The 20,370-nt window shown below is 37.8% G+C and overlaps 1 protein-coding gene across 1 annotated transcript in view; it reads right to left on the reverse strand.

Moving 5' to 3' along the window:
* The window catches only part of BEGAIN (brain enriched guanylate kinase associated), a 161,625-nt gene that overhangs the window by 62,473 nt on the left and 78,782 nt on the right, over window positions 1-20,370 (reverse strand). Inside the window, 3 exon segments of the mRNA XM_057418939.1 lie at window positions 2,504-2,560; window positions 4,070-4,231; window positions 17,619-17,708. Of these exon segments, the coding sequence (XP_057274922.1) occupies window positions 2,504-2,560; window positions 4,070-4,231; window positions 17,619-17,708 (309 nt within the window).

A 20,370-nucleotide genomic window follows, 5' to 3' on the forward strand; every position in this document is an offset into this window, starting at 1 on the left:
AACCTTGGTTTGCACCCAGGCAGCTTGTGGCTCAATTAGAGGTAGTGTTAAACTGATGGAAAATTTTAGCATCTGCAACCTCCTAAAATTTTGCATGAGTTCAAAACCATCTGTATAAATTCCTGAAAGAAAAGGGGAAAAAAAATACTGGTTCAGGACTTTTCTAGCTCAGGCGTCTCCATACTCCGGTCTGTTCTGCAGTGTAGACCTATGAGGAGAATTCAAGGAAGATCCTGAAGTTTCCCTTTCTAGAACTTTGAGTTCATTAATAAAACCAGCAGTAACTGCTAATTGCCACTTGCATATCTGGCTTGTGAGGGTGGCAATACAGCACTGGGTTTCCTCCCCAGCTTCTGTTGGCGCTTTTTCTCTTGATATAGATTATGGGAAGGTTGGTTACCATATTTGCTCTTTGATGGCAACACTTCCATGCCATAAAGGATTTTTTCAAGAGCTTATCACAGTCTGCTTCTCTGCTTCTGATTTCTATTCTCTTTGACCATCAAATTTTCCTCTGTTGTATGTTTAGGAGAAAGTAGGCCACAAACCCTGGTTCTTTAACACATTAATGTAACATGGAAAAAACCTGACCACCTCCCAGTAAAATAAAATCCAGTGTAATTTAAAAATCCACATTAAGTAGGAAATTGTACTTCAAAAAGTGTTTCTATTGAGAACAGTATGCAAAGGTAGTCAAAATAAGAAGAAACACATGTACACATACACATGCACATATATGCATATAACCCAAACTGGAAATCCACTGTGCCAAAAGAAGTATCAGCAAATGTAGGTGGTGAGGAGAGAAATGGACCTAGAAATATTTGGAAGAAAGTTTTAAAGGGATAAAGGAGGAACAGAATAGTTAAATTAATCTGTGGGCAACACTGTAAAAAAAAAAAAAATATTGGGAAACCTATTCAAATTTGAAAATGACCAGATAAACAAATGGTAACTTAGCCTTGTTTGCAGAAAAAATACACCCAGATAACCTGAATGTTGTATGAAACATTTTAACATTGTAAATCAGGCTTCTTTGTAATGAAAGCAAACAGTAGGTCAGCTTCGCTACCCTGTGAAACTGCTGTAAGAATAAGCTCCTGTGAATCAATAACTATTACCATTTTTTGATGGCTTGCTTTGTTGTTTGTATTGTTAGGTGATACCCATGTGCCTCCAGGTGCATATATGGGCATGTATTAAATGCATGTTTAGATTCTTGACCAAATTAGGGTCAAATGAAAAATATTCGGACCATATTGAACATTACATGTCTGGGTTCTAACCCAGCAGACAACACGCTCTTCTCTAAGACTGCAGATCACCACTAAAGAAGAAGTCTGCAAAAGCCTCTGTTTCCACTCAGTCTCAAGCCCTCTTAAGGCCATTAAATACATCTAAAAGTAAAACACAGGCCTGAGCTGACCTTGAAAGAAGAGAATTTCACCCAAAGTGCAGCTTAACTTTGAAGAGTGACTGCTAAAACAGTAACTTCTTGTTCAAAAAACCTTTCTTCTCTCTGTTGTCACCAGTTGGACTTTCTCACGAAAACAAGGGAGTTTTCCCTTCACTTATTCCAAAACTAAAACAGCTACAGGATTTCTGTTCAGAACACCCTGTCAGTCCATGAAATACCTTGCTTTTGGTGAAACAATTGGTGTGTGTGTGTGCATGAATCTCTGTATGGGTTTATTTCTTGTGTTCTGGTAAAAGCTATGATGGGGGCCAAGTTGTTGTACAAGGTAGGGTCTCAAGGAGGAAAGCCAGCATGAAATTTGGAGTCCCGTTTTCGTTCCATGATTGGTATTTGATTTTTTTTTTTTAATTTTATCCTAAAAAAAAGAGTTATGCTGATCACATCAGATAGGGGACTACTGTGAGGTAAATGAAATCCCCAATCTCTTTTCAGTTACTTTTCAAAGCTGAACTTACGCTTTACAGTTAATATATTCAAACTTTCTCAGCAGTGTCCTGCTTTTGCTCCCACCAGAAATAAAGAAAAAAGCCACCTCTAAACCTTTGTAGAGAGGTCAAAAACTTGACCATTAAGCCACATAAGTGACCTCCTTGTTTGGCTAAGAGAGGGGAGGCCTAGCAGCAACACAGGTAATTCTGGATAAATTAAGATACTAAAGGCATTCAGAAAGGAATATAAGTGGATGACCATTCAGACTCTCAGAAAAATTCTGCACTTAGTTGTGGAAGTTTAATAACAGAAATGTTCTCTAGTATGCAAGTGGATCCTGTACACAGGGCTTATTTATTTTGGGGTTTGTGTGTGTGAATTTCTCTCCCTTTATTGCTCTTGAATAAAGCAAGAGATACATGACTGAAACTAATTCTAGTTCCTTGTTTTTCTCACATTGATTTTCCTCGTGACATGTTGCTGACATGCATTTGGATGACGGTTTTGTATTAGACGTTATCCTTCTCTAGGTTGGGAAATCTAGTTCAACTTGTGGTATGCCTTGCTATTCTCAATCGAAACATTTTTAACGCTCACCTCATAAAATATTTTGGGCTTCAAATATGATATGTCTTTAGGGGAGTAATCACCTGCCTGAAACATAATTTCTAATGTAAGTTTTCTTTGTAATATGGTACAATGGCCCATTAGATGATTGGAAAGTCAGTTCTACCAATCTGATGTTTGGTCTGGATTCTGCCTAGAGCAAAGGAAGACTGCCTGGCCTGAGTTTTGGAGGGTGCTTAACTCATCAGTGTCCAATGACTAGGAAGCCCCTTTGTTTTAACAAAAGTTGAGTGGTCAGCACCTCTGCTGATTTATGGCAACTGTGTCTGAAATAATTCTTCAAAAGAGTACCAGCAATCCCTGTCTTGTAATGTACTGGAGCAAACCTATGTCAAGAGTGAAGTTCCTTTTCATAGCTCAGTGAAGTGATAGGAAATACACTGTTGGCAAAAAAAACAACCTCCAGACTGCTCTTGATACATGTGTGTAGATTTTAGCCTTGTCGTAAGAAGTGTCCTTGGTTAAGGAAGCGTTTAAGTTATAAGATCACATTAGGTTGTTTCCTAATTTGAGTTCTTAAGGCTTCTCTTTAAAATCTGGATCACATGATTTGACTGACTTAGTTTGTTGTTGGTTTCTGGCTTTGTTTTGCTTTGATTTTTGACTTCTGCAAGGAATAAAAGGTATTTCTTGGGTATGAATTGGGTATGAAGCCCTGGGATGATTCATTCTGAATTTTGTTTTGACTCATCCAATGAGCTAAATCAAACAGTTTAATTATCTACATCATTTTAGAAACATCTCACAAGAAATGCAAATACATTCCTGCATAAATGGATAATTTTAGGTTCAGAAGTTTTGCAAACAATGAAAAAATTGATAATAAGAATCACTGATAAATTTAAAGCTAGATTACAGACCATTTTAATCAGCACCAGGAATGTCAGCAGTGTATGCGTAATATAATTTTTCATTAACTTTAACTGGGCCCCCGATTTGCAATGGCTGTGTACCAGAGCTTCAACAATTTTAAATAATAATAGGTTTTGGTATTATTCCAATCTATTTGGGACTAAAAAGTGAATGATATGCTACAGCATAATGAAAATGTCATAATAGCATTTGAATTGTACATAGTCTCAGCTTTGCGTTGTGAAGGACCACATTCTATTCTGTTGTATCAATGCTGTAACAACAGAAAATGTGCAGCTAAACTAATGGAAAAAGATTTATCTGTAAATATATATAGTACATATATATAGTGTGCTTATAATCTTTGTATGTGTAACATAATGTGGCACTAATTCACATGTATATTTACATATAAAGTGTCATATATGCACTTATATTTGTATATTTCTATATGCATATTTACTATAAATACAGAGACACTTTACATATCACACGTAAATAACTTAATGTGGTATGCAATATATGTTTGGATAAATGAAACATGTATATTCCATGTGAAAGCATGATGCATAATGAATAATAAGTTATGTATGTTTGAGACTATATGATTATATTTTTATTCATACATCTTAACACGGCCACTTATAAATTCCTAAAGACTGTTCATTTCAAAAAGTCACTAACCTTCTCAGTTTTTCAGTTACTTTTTCAAGTTCCTCCTGAGCACGTCTCAATTCTATTTCAAGATACTGACGTGTAGAATCAAATTCCGTTTCAAGCATTTCCAGTTTATGGGTAGTGTACGATAGACGCTTTCGTAATTCCCCCTTCTGTTCTTGCAAAGTACTAGAAAAACAAAGACCACAGCTGTAGAATTTAGCTGCTCCCAAAAAGCTTTTCATGATCCACTCTTTGATCAGTTCCCTAGAGTATAGGTTGGCATTAAACCAGATAAGTGTGCTTAGTAATTTGTTTACTTCACTGAAAATCTGATTTAGACAGTTGACTATCTTCCCATCTGGCCTTTCCAGTGCGTTAGTTGCTAATATCTCATTAACTAATATTTTGTAAAAGAATCCTCATTATAATATAAAATACAGTAGAGTTTGGTTTCAAACAGGACCTGTTATTTACAGTTATCTTAATGTACCATGACTGAAGTAGCAGATATCTATAGAGAAGTATTTCTAAATAAACTGTGCAAAAATATTTCCTTGCTAATAATACAAGTTATATTTTGTGGAGAAAGAAAATTTTGTCTTACCTGATTCAATTCCCACCCTAATCCCTGGCCATAATGCTGCTGGAGATGGTAATAAATTAATATTATAGTAATTTTAAAGTTATAGATCTTTCCCCATTTTCCCACTTCTGTGGGAGCAAAGAGTATGACACGGGTGTGATCCTTAATTTTTCTCAGTTCTTTCACTAATAAAGAGTTTATGCCCTGCTTGTAAGCTAACTTCAGTCATACATTTTGACTAAACAAACGCTAGGCACAGAATTTGGAGAAATGAAGTTTTCACTATTATTTTTCTCTTTCATTTAGAGGTCACATAAAATAGCATAAAGCTGTGAGATAGATACAAGCAAAATTTTTATCATGAAGGTCAAAGTGTGATCTGCATCCAGATAATCCCTCTGGATTTTCAGTGATGAACCTCAGGCTCCTTTCCGTGCTTTACTGAAGCTTGGCTTTGTGACTTCAGGTAAGCCAGTCTGCTCTTGTCTCATTTCTTATCTGCACAATCCTTTTATCCTTGTTTATTTAGTTTGTAAGCTCCTAAGTTTTCTAGCATGTTTGCCAGTTATACAGTAGGATGGGGTTCTGGTCAGAGCTGGTATTTTCTGGAGGTGACTGTAACTTGGTTCAGATACTGCAGTTACAGTACTGAGCTCATCTCTTGACATCAGGTGGGACCTCTGAGACACTTACGGAACTGAAGTCTGCTGTCACAGACAAAAGTGCTACTATATGATGCATTGTGAATTGTCTTGCTTGTTTTTAATCATATGATAAAAATAATTCTTCATAAAAGAATGGCAAATCTTGATTGCCTTTGATGTCAAGTGAGTACTGCCGTCAGTAGAATAACATTTTGGGTCTTTAATTAGACAAGAGAGTTGGGAACATGCCATTCTTCAAGAAACACTTATCTTAGCTGTCTTCATTGTGACTGCCTTCTCTACAAGCTGTGATAGGAGTTTCAGTAACTTAATGCAAAAGCTTTACAGTTGCTGCTTACTTGATCCATTCAGGTTAGAGGCAGGAAACAGTCTAATGTTTTGGCAACACAGTGCTCTATTTCAATTACACATATTGCATGATTGCAGTTATACTTAGATTACTACTTGTAGTTATAATCTCTTAATATAACCTAATGCAGACATTCAATGCGGCTCCAGGTAATGTAGTCATTTAGCTTTTATGTTTCACTTGGTGAATTAAACCCCCAGATTATCTAGGGAAGTAAGAATCTGAACCCATGCTGCTCATTTCTGCATGTCCTCATTCATGATGTTACCACATCATACTGCCTTTCACATGCTCTGCTTCTAGCTTGGTTTTGCCAGTCATCTGCTCATCTTGGGAAAGAATAGTGGTTAGTTTTCTTTCCTGCAGCCTTGCAACTTGGTTTTTCTTCCGTGAAGTGGGAGTTACAGTGTCAAAACTGTTTAGAGTGAAAAAAAAGATTTGATCTCAAGTCTGCTGCTCTAAAAATCTAACCACTAGGATTTGTACTAAAAGCAGACAGTAGATTCTTCAGCTACAGTTTCAGATAAAAATGACAAGGCTGCTGCTTTATGCTAGGCAAGTGCAGTTAATGAAAGCTAAGCTATCTCAGGGGAGGTTATAACATCCTGATGCACTGGGGAGTTTTGGCCACAGGCAGTTTGACCTCTGGGGGGAACAGGGGCTGTAGGGGTACAAATATATTGGGAATGACATGTTGAAGTCAGTAATAGCTGGAAACTGTCTAACAAAGGAAAAAGAGATAAGTTAATGGCCTCCAATAACTTTGTCTTCTGCTTCCTCATGCAGGTACCTTTTTGCTTTGGGTCTCAGTTGTGTGAAGATTAGATAGGAACAAAGCACCCAACTTCTGAAATGAAGTTGCTTCTGCATATGCCTGTGTGCCTAGGCCTGTCTATGTGGGGAAATTTGGGCTTCAAAACTTGAGTTCTGGATAAATCTTGATCCTTAGGTAGAAGGCAGTACTTTGTTAGGGTCCCAGTTCAGAAAGTTTTTGAAGGATATACTTCACCTCAGGCTCAGCCTTTTTTTCACTTGAAGTTCACTTTGAAAAGTTTGTATTCTTGAATTTTTTACTTTCAGAATGGGATTATTCATTCCATTAAAATTAAGCCTATTTTAACAAGTTTCACTGAAACAGTTTACATACATGCAGTCTTCCACATAATGCTTTGGGTAGTAAAGCGTAGCTGTAACTTTGTACAAAATAAGAAAAAAACCCCAGAGGTTAAGGCATAAGTTAGGAAACTTCAAAGATCAAAGTTATTCTCCTTCAGCAAACCATAATTCTGAAAAAGCTCTTCTCATTTCCACCTAAGCTAGAAAGATGGGGTGGCATCCTGATACCATCCCAAACATAGCAGAACTCCTGTTCAATGTCCGCTTTGATTCATCTGACACAAACAAAATCAGCTGGCTATTTTTGAGAGAACTTTTTACTTTTAGACAAGAACAGTAACACTTGGTTTATGATTGATAGGATTATTTAAGATGTAGTAGTATGTAGATAACAGTGAGTAATTATTAAAATACAAGTTATTAAACAGAAAATAAAAATTTTAGAAACCATGAAATCATGTTTTTACATGAACATGCTGATTAGCAGAAAATTTATAGCCACCTTTAAGGAAAGGGAGAAGGAAAAGGAGAAAAGGAGAAAAGGAGAAGGAGAAGGGAAAGGAGATGGGTATGGAAGGAAGGAAGGAAGGAAGGAAGGAAGGAAGGAAGGAAGGAAGGAAGGAAGGAAGGAAGGAAGGAAGGAAGGAAGGAAGGAAGGAAGGAAGGAAGGAAGGAAGGAAGGAAGGAATATATATATATAGTTATATATATATGTAACTAAGAAAATAATTAAATGGAAAAAAGTATAGCCAGTCGAAAGGAGAGTACTTCACAAATAAAAAATGTTCTCTGGAAATCTGGTGCTAGGTCTCAGAAAACACATATCCTGTATTTAGTGGTCAAAGTTTCAGGAAGAAAGTTTGACAGCTGGAAGGAAATGTGGAATTACAGAATGGGTTCAAAAAACCTGTAGAGTAGGACCTTTTGTAAAAGTGGTTCTCTATTCCTTTAAATAAGCTGTAAAGTCCTGCTCCCGTACAACCAGTGGATTGCAAGTCATTACCCATTTTGCTTCATTAAAGCATTTCTCTAAAAAACAAGAACAGTAAGTACAATATTAAATATTTAGACTAATGAAAGAAAACCTCTCAAGGAAAGCTACTTTAAAGGTTATTAAAAACAGATCTTCAGACTTTCTAAAGTAATATTTTCACCAACTAGCTGTTTTTATACTCATAAAAATATAAAGTAAATATGAAAACATATGTTGACAGAGAAATTTGTGATCCCAGGTATTTTATCACTGCCAATACTTGACACGCTTAAATTCTGGAGTTGCTCCTTGCAGGGCACTTTAAAGCCCTCTTCCCTCAGACAGTGTTCCTACAGAGAAATTCTAAGCCTCAGTATTGAATCCTATTGCTGGAGTTGATCCTTACCAACAATTCAGGGGCTGTTCAAGGGAGATATTATGACGTGGGAGTTAGTACTGCTCAGGCTCTACATTTAGTGAAAAGAAGTCTATTTTTCTGGAGGGAGGTGAGAAGGCTGTGCAGGCAATTTCAAATACCACCAAATACTGAGTACTTTCCTAACATTAAAATTTTGCCATCCCAGCTTGCACAAAAGTTGAAACAGAGATGTTTGTATTCCTGGTGTTACCTTTCCCTCTCTGGTAGGCATCTGTTCATAAAGGGCAGTGAGTCATCAAAATGGTTAATATTTTCCCTAAATATTTCTGCTAGCCTGCATATTAAGGTGAGTACTGGTTTCACTCTGTACAGCTTCAGCCCCAGGGAAAGGTGTGCAGGTTGATGAGCGCAATGGAGATGGACAACATGTACCTATCACCCTTCAGCTGTTGGGCGGGATTCATGTGTAATGATGGCTGGGGAAGCTCCAGGTGAACATATTTCCATTAGAGCATTTCAGGCAAAGCTGAGGTACTGTGTGGTGATAGCCTATTCTGAAGAATACAAACAAGTTTTCACTGTACCTGTTACCTGTCTGATCTTCTGCCAGCTTATCTGCCTGGCAGGTGGCCTGATGACAGAGGAGTGCTGGCATGCAAAGTTGGGGCTGTTCAGCTGCCTGGAGGCCAGAAGATTTCTAGAGATTGTTATCTTTGGACAGTCCACAAAGAGGGTGCTCCCCAATCTGTTACTCCCTGAGAGTAAATATCTATGGCTCTGCCCCATTGCTACAGCATCCAGGAAACCCCATATTTACACCTGGCTGGTCAAACTGCTTCAGCAGCAACACTTTCACATCTGTCTGCCACTCCAGGGCTTTGATTTGTAGATGGTTCTGGGATGTTGTTTAAACCCATTTTTTGACCTATTGAAATTCTCCCTGAATGATTACATTCCTTCTCGTAGCTCTAGGAGTGAGTAAACCAAAATATGATTGATGGTATTAGAAAGGAAATTAGCAGTGAAAGGAATGCAAAACAATGGCAACATAAATGCCCATATCAAATATACTGAAAAAAGCATATTGAAAGTTCTGCTTTCTGAGCAGTGAAATAGACCTTTTAATGCAGCTGTGAAATCTTAACTCAAGCTAACAGCATTTTGCAGGTAAACTTCCTGCCTTGGAAGAGGGAATGTGTAAGTAGCAATTGACTGGGATTGCCGTCTGGGGGCTCTGAGTCTTGTACTTGGCTTTGACAAGTGTGCCTGGTGCTATTCCAGTCAAGTATATTATGGCAAGACTGACCTGACCAGAAAAAACATCAGTACTACTGGTCTGCTCTGGCTCCCATTCTTTGTCAGCTGTGATGAGCAGGCACTATCATCAGGATGAAATTTATCTGATCTGTTTTAGGAGACTACTTTTAGATGAGGTGACACAAATCTGGAAGTACCCATTTCCATTAATTACAAAGGGAATCTAGTCAAATAGCTTAGACACAGAAAACTGCATCTCATAAGATAACTCTCCCTCTTCCTGACTCAGTACTGTCTGTATGAGATGAAGTAATAGCATTCCCTTTCTTGTTTGTTTGGATTGTGTGGAAACCCACCAAAAAAAAACCAAACAACCAAACAACAAACTAAATGCTTTCAAAGTGTTTATCAGATTTGTTTCATGTCTGCAATGTGTCACATTCTGCAAAAGGGCTTCATAGGATCAGGAATTTGGGAACACTAAAGGAAATTTAAAAATTACATTCTGAAAGAGAATTTTGAAAAGCATCTTTTCTTCTTCCAAACTGTGTGATTTTATCTAAGGAAAAGTAAAAAACAGTCAGCCCTGTGACTGTTCACATGCTGTGAAAGAGTCTGAAGAGCAGGAGAGAATATCTGGGAAGGGCCAAGGGACCACTTGTGAATCCAGCCATACTGTGCTGATTTACACCACCGAATGGCAGCCAGGAGTCTGGCTGTGTGGTGGGCAGCCAGAGAGTCTGGGACCAGGTTTGTGCACTTTCTGGTCTGGAAGTAATTTCCCAACACGTCTGATTGAGACTTCTGTGGACCTCTGAAAAGAGATGCTTAGCTAAAGGAGTGCAAGCAGCCACATCTCTGGTTTTGTTTCTGATCTTTGAATAGAGCCTGCCATCACAGAGACAAGAGCAGTCAGCTAGGCAGGAGGCAAGGCCCCAAGGGACCTCTTCTTGACATGTAGCTCGCACCCGAGGGAGCAGAAAGCTAGGGATGGAGAGTCTGGGGACATTCTCATCTAGCAGAGATATCAACAGGTCCTTAGTGCCACTGCATTGCTGCTCAGTAGAGCTGGACTACATTGCAAACTTCATCTTGGGACTACCAGGGAATGTTGACTTCATCAACTCCTGCTGAACCATGGCTAGTGGTCTGCATTACTGAGGACCTTTTATTCTAGCGCAGCCCTACTGCTGGTGACAGGGCATGGCTCTGGCATGGGTCAAATGATGTCTGCATCCTGCCTTGGGTAGAAGTGCTTCATGAAAGGCACCCCAAACCTTGGCTTAGGAGGAATAGCTTTGAGGTGGTAGTTGTGTCACTAAATTTGAACCCTCAGCAATATTTTTTAGATTTTTAGTTGTTGGGAAATTAAGCCCAAGCATTTTACAAGTGTTTTCTAGGTTAATGAAAGTTCATTAATGAAGTGGCAATTGGATTTCTATGTTAATTAAGTTTTGATTACGTGTTACATGATTGGGGTCACCATTTCAAAAAGCAGTTTTTGTGGCTACCCTTGCAGTTGTTCCATCTGATTAGGAGAGGGATGGGATCAAATTACAAAGTCTAGATCCAGATTCTGAGAATCCAGCCACAGACTTGAAATTAATTTTACGGGGGAAATAGATTGTGTTGCTGCACCTTAGACCCTGAGCCCAGTCCACAAATCGCAGTTTCTTGTGCTCTTTATTGAGCATCTCCTCTTGTACCCAAGCAAATACCCAAACAAGCCTCAGCAATGGGTATCCAAGTTCTACAATAAGTATTTTCCTATAAATTCAGGCTTACACAAACTTTGTTCAGCTCACCTACTTTTTTGTAACTTTTCACTGTCTTTTTTTTTTTTTCCACTACAGCACATCCACCAAATTACTCCACTACTTTCAAAGAAGTTTTATAAATATTTGAAACTTTGAAGTATGAACAGTTTGCCTGTCAAATTGCATGCATATCTTTCCTTCCTATAGATATATATACACACACAGGGACACATATATAGATAGCTTTCTGAGTGGTTTTTGGTGTGGGATTTTTTTTTTTTTTCCAAGTATTAAACCATTTGAATTTTCTTTCCAGTACTCATTTCGAAATAAACAACCTGAAGCTGGGTTTGGATTGTGAGAGAGAAGGCCTGTACATATGTTTCGGAACAAATGTGTGGGTGATACAAATCTGAAGTTCGGATATTTTCCAGATGAGTGATGGAAACATAAAGCAAGTAACAGAGTCCTTTTCTCGGGTTCTAGGCATTCTGTCAGAATCTAAACCAGAGAGGAGGGATGCTTTATCAGGACCAATAGAGTCATTTGGAGGGGAGGTGGGGAAAAAGAGGTGTTTAGCAGTTGATGTCCAAAGTGCTGTGGGACAGATCCTTATATGAGAGCTTATTTGCAGCACCTTGGAGAGCTGATATAACTACCCTGAAAAGAAATACTGCTGGAGTTTGGAAAGTAGATTTTCTTCACTTAGGATGTGACTACCTGCCTCTTGCATAATTTGCACATTAAAAATTCAGACCAAGCAAGAGATATTATATGATAAATATGTCTAAACTCTATTGGGCTTCTTCATAAGAGGTAGAAAAGAGACAACTATATTAAAAAAAAAAAGCTAATTATGTTTTGGGTATACAGATCTGACAGCCTTTTATTGCAGAAGGGAAGACTTCTATAACAAGTATATGAAGCCCACAGACACATCTATCCAACAGAGTGTTCAATATTAACCATAATGTGAGGCAGTTGCGATATGAAAATCCAGTTACATGTTGAGATGCAAAATCCCCTTAGAGGACCAGCTCTCAACACTGAGTTGTCTTAACTGAATGCCATTATTGGCAGTGGAATGTATCAAGATTTTTTAAATATTCTCATAATAAAGACATACAAATTGTCCTTTGTTTAAAGATACTATTCATAACCTAAGGCTTTGAATGGATTGAATGGAAATACCATGAATAAAATTACAACTTTGAGAAACAGAAACTAAAGGTGTTTTGATTGATTTAAATGAAGTTTCTTCAGCAGGCTATTGTGATTCCCCAGCATGCTGAAACCTGCAAACGGCAAATGAAAATGAACAGTGAGAATCCAGACCTGCATGTAAGGGAGCACGTTATTGTGCAGATCACTAAGAAATCCAGGGTACAGAACAGCTCATGGAGACAGAAAAATGTGGATTTACAAACCAGGACGTGCACTATCCAGCACAAGCAGCTGCACTGGCTGGCCCAGTGCTGTACTTGATAGAGATCTCCATAGAGACTGAAGAGTTGAGCCAGGACACATGATCTATGAGGACCGATTTAATACTTCTGCTAAGTTGATTTGGCCCTGGAGTATTTAAAATACATTTCTATTTCCCATTAATGAGATGACAGCTTTTGTTTATGAGACACTTTTGAGGTTAAATACTGGAGTGTAGTCAGGCTGGCTGTACGAGAGAAATAAATGTAGTGCACAGTGAAAAGGAAGGAGCCTTGTGCCCAAATTCAAAAGTGACTAAAGCATACTGAAGCAGAGGCAGCAGAAGCTGTCATGATTTCTGCCTTGTTTCAAGCTGCCTCCAATGCGTCTGCTAGGATCTTCCTAAAGTCTGTGCAGACCAACTGATTTCAGCTCTGGCAGATAGTCAGTGGCTTAAAGGGAAACCATTAAGTTCAGTAAGTGATCCTACAGAAGTCTGAATAAAGGCTGCTTCTGTTCAATTTGTTTCTCTGTGTTTCTAGAAAATGAAGGGATGAACAGGTGAAAAATAAGGTTACAAAAGGAGAAAAAAAGCATGCAATTCAGGGAGGAATACATGTTTTCTGACTCATACTCTAAAGATGAGTATACTTATTTTCTTATGGTAATGAAGGAGTCTGCTCATGTTCATGCCCTACTTCAAATTGTCTGCATTATCCAAATGCTGCCTAGTGCTGTCAACTACACCTGTAATGAGTCAGCTGGTGAAGCTGGGAGAGTTAAATTCTGGTATGGCAAACTTCAGCCAGCATTTATACAAGAGAGTAAAGACATAACTACACTTTCTTTTCCTAGGGATGAAGGGATATTTACACTGCTTGCTGCCCAGACTGCTCTTGACATGACTCTGGAAGAAGGTTCATCTCTGTAAGAGCCGCTGTTTTCCGTCTTTTCATAGGCCAATATCTAACCAAGATGTTTGGTTAGAAGAAATGGTAAGTTACAGTGCAAAGTTGCAGGGTACGAAAGTCTAAGAAAAGTGACAGAAAAGGCTGACTGCAACAAATACTTCTTTCTATAACAAAGGCTATTGGGGGGCAGGGGAACTGTCTCACACAGAAAGTGATTTAAAGTTGTTGAACAGATGTTGCCAGCTTTTTAATGTCTGGCAGTCTGCAAGCATCTCACTAGGGAATTTAGACTACTAAGCAGTGATGAGAAAGGATCAAAAAACCAAGAATGAAGTATTGAGAAATTGAGGTAGCAAAATTAGAGGTAGACTTCAATTTATGATTTGAAAGCCAAAGAGAGCTCTCCAGGCAATTGAGCAAGCTGCCTTCAGTTGCAGCAACTCTCCTTACAGCTTTGAGTGGCCAGCTTCTAGATTGTCTTGGTTTGTAGTCATGGATAAGCACTCCCCCTGGAAATTACTGAAAGCAGCCTGCCACATCAGCTCACAAGCTTATAAAGTTATATTTTAATTGTGTCATTAAACCTTTCTCAGTTTTGCTTTTGTCTCTTTACCTTCCTGATTCATCTGGATCAAGCTGTGCTGGAACACGTATGTGGTTCCTACTGAATTGTGCTGTTTATTTGCAATAGGACATGTAATGAGAATGGGTAAACCCACTGCCCAGGAGCAAGCTGGAATGTATCTTACTCTTTCTATTAAAAGGCTGAAGTTGGAGGTGCATAAGGGAGTACTATAGGAATGTGCTTTAGTAGTAGGGAAAGAATTTTATTCATGCTTCATTTGACATAAAGCATACAGACATAGGTAGATGGGCAAAGTTCTCAGCTTAGCTATATCCTTGCTTTCCAAATCCTTTTCTCTTTCCTCTAATTTGAAATTGATCTTTGTCTGGTTCAAGGGACTCATTTTAGTGGGCTGGTTTAACATTTCTCATTGGAAAGGTTATGCTAAGCAGGTGCAAAAAGTAAATATACTCTTTTGGCTTCAGGACCAGTCAGACAGAATTACTACTGGGACTGGGACTGGGGGTAGGAGGAACTGCAGATGTAGCTGCTTTTTTTTCTTTCTAAGCAGCATTTATTTCCTTCTTTGAGGAAATGACTGAATTTTCTTCTTAATTATATCTAGTCAGTTGCATTCTAATCTTCTTTTGTGACAGAAGACCTACAAGATAGGATCTCATCTTTTAACTTGAATCCATAGGTGACTTTTAAAAAGTGCCAATGCTTGCCAGATATTATTACTAAAGAGCATGGGAGGTATTGATGCTGTTGGTTAGAGTGAGGCACAGCATTGACCCCTCAGACACATTCAGTAGCCATTGGTGTGTCAGTTCTAATGCAATCTCTGTTCTTTATCATTTAATTCTGCCATCACAAACAGCTGCATGATATAACTTAAGTGACATGCTAGAGAGGTGAGCTCTAGGGACTTTTTGGAAGGTTTACTGGTAGTAGAATAGATCAGTGATTTGTTAACGCAAGCAAATAATTAAATTAAATACATTAATAAATAGATTTAATTTATTGATTACATAATAGTCCTTAGCCTGGACACACCCAAATTCTCAGCTGTTCTTCAGATTCTGAGGGAAACTGTTACTACACACAAACGTGTATAAGATGTTGAACGGGAACAATTGAGAGGTACTGGCTGCTATCTGAATGAACTTATTTTGCCTGAATATTTCAAGATATTTTTAGTTTTCCTACAATAACAAATGATACTCAGTTCTTTGATCAACTTGATATTGCAGCAAAAGAAGAGAAGGGAAAAACCATAAAGGAATTGCCATCTGTCATCTTTGGCTAAGTATTTTAAGCCCTACCTTGTTTTTATACACTGCAGCACACTATTTTAGGACTTGTTAACTGAGAACTCCTCTACTCCAGAAGAGTATAATTGAGTTCACCTCTAGCAAGTTGCCCACTGTTCAGCATGCTGTGTCATCATTTGGTGCAATCTTCCTCCCAACATTATGTCATGATTTATTAGTTCAGTCAAGTCTATTTCATCCTGCTCCCCTAGCTGAACTGGCTTTTCAGTGCAAGGCTCTGTTTTGTTGTCTTTTTTTTGGTGGGTGTATCTGGATGGAGAGAGAACAGGACCGCATTCCTCCAAACTCCTGTTAGCAGTCCAGAACCTTGACATTAGCTCTTTTGTAGTTTTTTGATTGAGCCATTAAATGCAAGCTTGGAAGGAACAAATCAGGCAACAGGTATTAATCTGAAAAGATGCTTGTACTATTCATATGAAAAACAATGCCCAAAATGCTTCTTCAGAGGGGACCCAAGAGCCCTCTCATTTCACCTACACTGCAGAACCACCACCTTAATGAACCAGAGTGAAGAAGCAGCTCCCTTACTATAGGCTTTGCCAAAAATTCCTCTTGTGCCCTGAGATATGGATTACCTAAACACAGGGCACTTTTTTTGTTTCTTTTTGTTTGTTTTTTGTGAATTGAGACTTATTTTAACACTCCTGCTGAAATTTTTATTGCTTTCTCTTTAGTTTCTTAAAAGCTAAGGTGCATGAGGCTTGGTGAAATAGAATCTATCCTAATTTTGTAAGTGCCAACAGTTGTGAAAGTTGTAATACTATCTTTCATTTTCACAAATGAATGTTTTTGTTTTGTTTTGTTTTTTTTTTAGTTCCTTCAGCAAGCTGATGTTTTTTAATATAATTGGAAGGAAAGTTTCCAGATACATTTTTAAAATCTAGATATCTTGGAACAGTGTGATTAAAATGTGAGTTAATGAACAGCAAAGAAACAAACTTTCAGGAAATACTAAAATCTCCCTAAAATTTTAGATCATTGTGGGTCTTTTAAAAAGCAGGGAGGGAAATGAAAAATATCTTTCAATGGCTGTTTATGTTTTTTTATGCAATTGCGAAATATCCTGATCTTTGGTGTACATGGAGATAAACTGATATTTTCCTCCAGAAGAGTAAGCCTATTTTCTGTTGAGCGTAAGAACTAGAAGTGGACAGTGAAGGTAGGAAAAGATTTTTTTTTTTTTTTTTTTCCCTGAGCCCTACAGAAGGGCAGTTTTATATTCCCTGATTATATTTCACTTCACTGGTCATCTCCTGGTTTCAAGGACAAGCAGCAGAGCAAAGCTATTTTTGCATCAAGCTCACCTAAACCCAGATAAAAGTAGAATGCATGTACAGAGCCCCAGGGTACTGAAAAAGAGGAATTCAAAACACTTTTCCAACATTATTGTTTTCTTCACTCCACAGAATGTAGACTGTGCCAAAAAAATCCAAAAGAATCTCACTTTCCTCTTCCTTACACCAGCAACACTCTTAAGTTGAAAAGTCACACTAATTATTCAAAGAAAATCAATAGACTGCAAGAAGGCAATCTAAAGCTTAGCCTGTCTTTACTTCTTTTTATCTAATTAATTTCTTACTTTGCAATATATTTCAATATTTCATATGTCATTGAAAATTATGTAATCAGTGAATGACATTTCTTCTACATACCTGCCACTTGAAACAAAGTCAAAGGACAAAGAACAAAGAGTATATTCAGGAGAAAAACAGAAGAAAATCTAAGCAAAATATGGAAAAATGAATCATTACTTAAACTTCTACTATGTGCTGCATAGGAGTGTAAACTAGAATCAGTCATAACTCCTCCATCCTTTTGACATCTCTGTACTTATAACATGAAAAGATCCTTACTTCAGGACACCGAAAATTAATGTAAACCTGATAAAGGAGAGAAAATACATACATACCAGCAGTTAAAAAAGTGGGTAAACTGCCTGGATAACTGTAGCATCAACCATAAAATGCAATGCATCTGTATTATAAGAACTACTCAGCCAGAAAAAAAAAAAATAACAGGTAGTAGTCAGTTGTAGCTTTTTTAGATTCTTAAAAAAAGTCAGTTTTTATATCTGTTTAATAACAATTATTACAGGCTTGCCTGAAGCAAGCGTCTAGGCTACTATTCCCCTAGTTCAGAAAACATAGAGCAACTGAACGATGAGAGACTACAGAGTGACGTGAAGAAATGACACATTTTTATGGACATCAGAAAGTTAGAAAGAAAGCATAACTTCACAAAACATCACTTATTAGTTACCTGTCCCAGAGAGTAGGTGAAGATTTTGCGAGCCTGCCCTGGAGAATTCTAGGTTGCCATAGGCAGGTTGGCACCCAGGAATTTCGTACCCTGTAGCATGAATAGAGGATAAACCATGGCTAGGTATGGCTCATAAGACATACGAGTGATAACCTAGCTAGATTTGCTGCATATTAGTAGGCTATGGCATAATTTGGTACTAATTATTATTCAGAATATCTTACTTTAAAGCAGTATTAAATCTACAAAACAAGGTGATGTTACAGCGCACACATTTAGTGATTTTCTTGTATGACTATTGTAGATCAGAATAAGCATTTATAATTGACCTTATGATGGCTGTAAGTGGGTGCTGCTCCATCTATTTTACTGGAGAAGCATGAAGATTTGTGAATCGAGCACTTATATTTTTGCATTTTAAACACATCAGATAGATTAAACAAATTTGTCCTTTGTTGATAGAGGGTCAGCAAAATTCCTTCTGAGCACAGTAGTGAGAACATGTTTAGCAGCTTTAATTAAATTTGGGCTGAGGTTCAATTTCCACATACCGGGTTCCATGCATATCTACCAGCAGCAGAACAATAGCTGCAAAACATTTACTGGAAATGAAAAGAACAAAGAGAAGCAATCTGAACTAGCAATATAAGCTATGAATAACACACAGCAAAAGCAGATCCAGAACCCAGGAGAAGGCCACCAAGGCAGGCAAATTAGCAATGAGAACTGTTGCCCAACATTACCATCAAGCAATGCTGGTAAGATTCAAAACACTCTGTTCAGTCCTTAGTCAAGAAAATTCTCACTCAATTCAAAGGTGTTTTTTCCTGAGTAAAATCTGAGTAAGGACTACAGTATTTGGCCATGCTGAATAACTCATACTGTATTGCTGTGTTCCTCTGCAATAGCAGAAATGCAGTGTCCTTGAAGGACAAACTCAATAAAAGATCAGTTTTTCTTCACTCAAATGTATTCATATTTATGAACCAGAATTTTTGCAGAAGTTTTCCCTGTGGTCAGTGAACACTGCACATGCAGAAAATCCTACCTTCCAGTTTTCACTATCAGTTACCAGTGGGTACTGCAAAGTAGGGACCTCCTGGACCATGAACACATCTTTACATATAGGACACATTTCAGAACTGTGCTACAGAGAGCAGCAGAGAATCTCAGTGTTTATGGGAAAGGAGAACTCTGCGGAGACTCTTGCCCCTGCTCTAAGTCCACCCTGGGACCAGCTTCATGTCAAGAAGTACTGGCAGCAAGATGATGCTCTTTAAAGCACCCTGAGGAAAAGCAGTAAGTGAATTCCAGCACATTACTTGTACCACAGAGTTATTCATTGAATAAGGAAGGAACATTTAAGTATCTTTTAAATTTTTCCATACCAGACTTGGATTACGTATGTGAAGATACCCAGAGACAACAGAAAAAGTAAGGAGGCCCAAGGTTTAGGTGTTGTCATCAAATGCACCTACAGCGATATTAGCTTTAAAATTGAAGTGGAGGTGAGAATAAGTCTCTGCAATCTGTAACTCCTTGGTATTATCGTCTCTTTAGCGAACTGTATCACTTCAGATTATGTATCTCTCGCATCTTTTCTGATGTTCTCAATCTCAGACTACAAATCTCATAATCAATAGGTGTGTACTTATTTAATATGTACCAGTTCTGTGGTACTTCACTGTGTAATTTTGTTCTCAACTGTGGGTGTCAGGAAAACAGCTCATTGCAGGATTACAGAAATTGAAAATGGTCTCTACCTGACTCTCCACTTTGCATCTGCATATTTTTAGGTACAAAATTGTAAACTGCTTACAAAACTAAGGTCTTTGAAATCTTAATTTTGAGAAAAAACAGTGAGTATTCTTCCATGTAGTCTTAATTTAATCTATCTCATACCTTTACCTGATATATAAAAAATTGCTTTGCTATAGATAATCTTGGCAAAACACTTTAAGGTTGTGAGATGTTTTGACAGAGTGGGGAGGTGTGCAAAGTCGACTTCAGCTGTTTGCTCAGTGTTTTTCCTGCCATCTTTTTGGTAGTAAGTCCCATGTATTTGCTTCTTAAATGAGCTAAAGCAGAGAAAATCTCTCTGCTCTAAAAGTGGTGGTCATTCTATAGCTCCCCAAAGGGACTTAACTTCATGTCTCAGACAACAAGTGTCAGTTGTAGTCAGTCTAATCACATTCTCATGTGCAAGGCCCAATAATAATTAGGAACTGTAAGAGTTATTTATTTGCCTGATTTACAAACACAAAAAATAATTTGTCAGTTTCTGCAATTTATGTGGTATATTGTTTTATCATTGGAAAATAAGAAATCAGCAAAACAAACCAACATTTTTGCTTAAAGCAGCTGTAAATTTTAAAGGAAACAAAATGGAAAAAGCTCACAGTTCTGTTACTGTGTTATTTCACCTCTGAAATAACAGTTGTAAGAAACTTATAAGTATTGAAAATAGTGAACAAAACTATCTAAAAAAAAGTACTGTATAGAGTATACAAATAGAAGTTTACTACAGGAAAAATATCAGTCCAAAAATCCCTGATGACAAAGTATTTCAGATTATCAAATTTTAATATTGCTTTTTGTGATGCTGTAGCATGACAAAGTATCTAATTTTCTTCTTCTTCCTACAGAGCTTCCCTTATCCCTCACTAATGTGATTGAGACCGACTCCAGTGTCAAGAGTGGTTTGAATTTGGGCATACTGCTGTAGTAGTCTCGGTTTCCTTGTGTTGTCCAA

The sequence above is a fragment of the Pezoporus wallicus genome, unplaced genomic scaffold, assembly GCF_028554395.1.
Source record: "Pezoporus wallicus isolate ANWC-B61680 ecotype Strahan unplaced genomic scaffold, APGP_CSIRO_Pwel_v1 contig_7066, whole genome shotgun sequence".
In the NCBI taxonomy this organism is placed as follows: Eukaryota; Metazoa; Chordata; class Aves; order Psittaciformes; family Psittacidae; genus Pezoporus; species Pezoporus wallicus.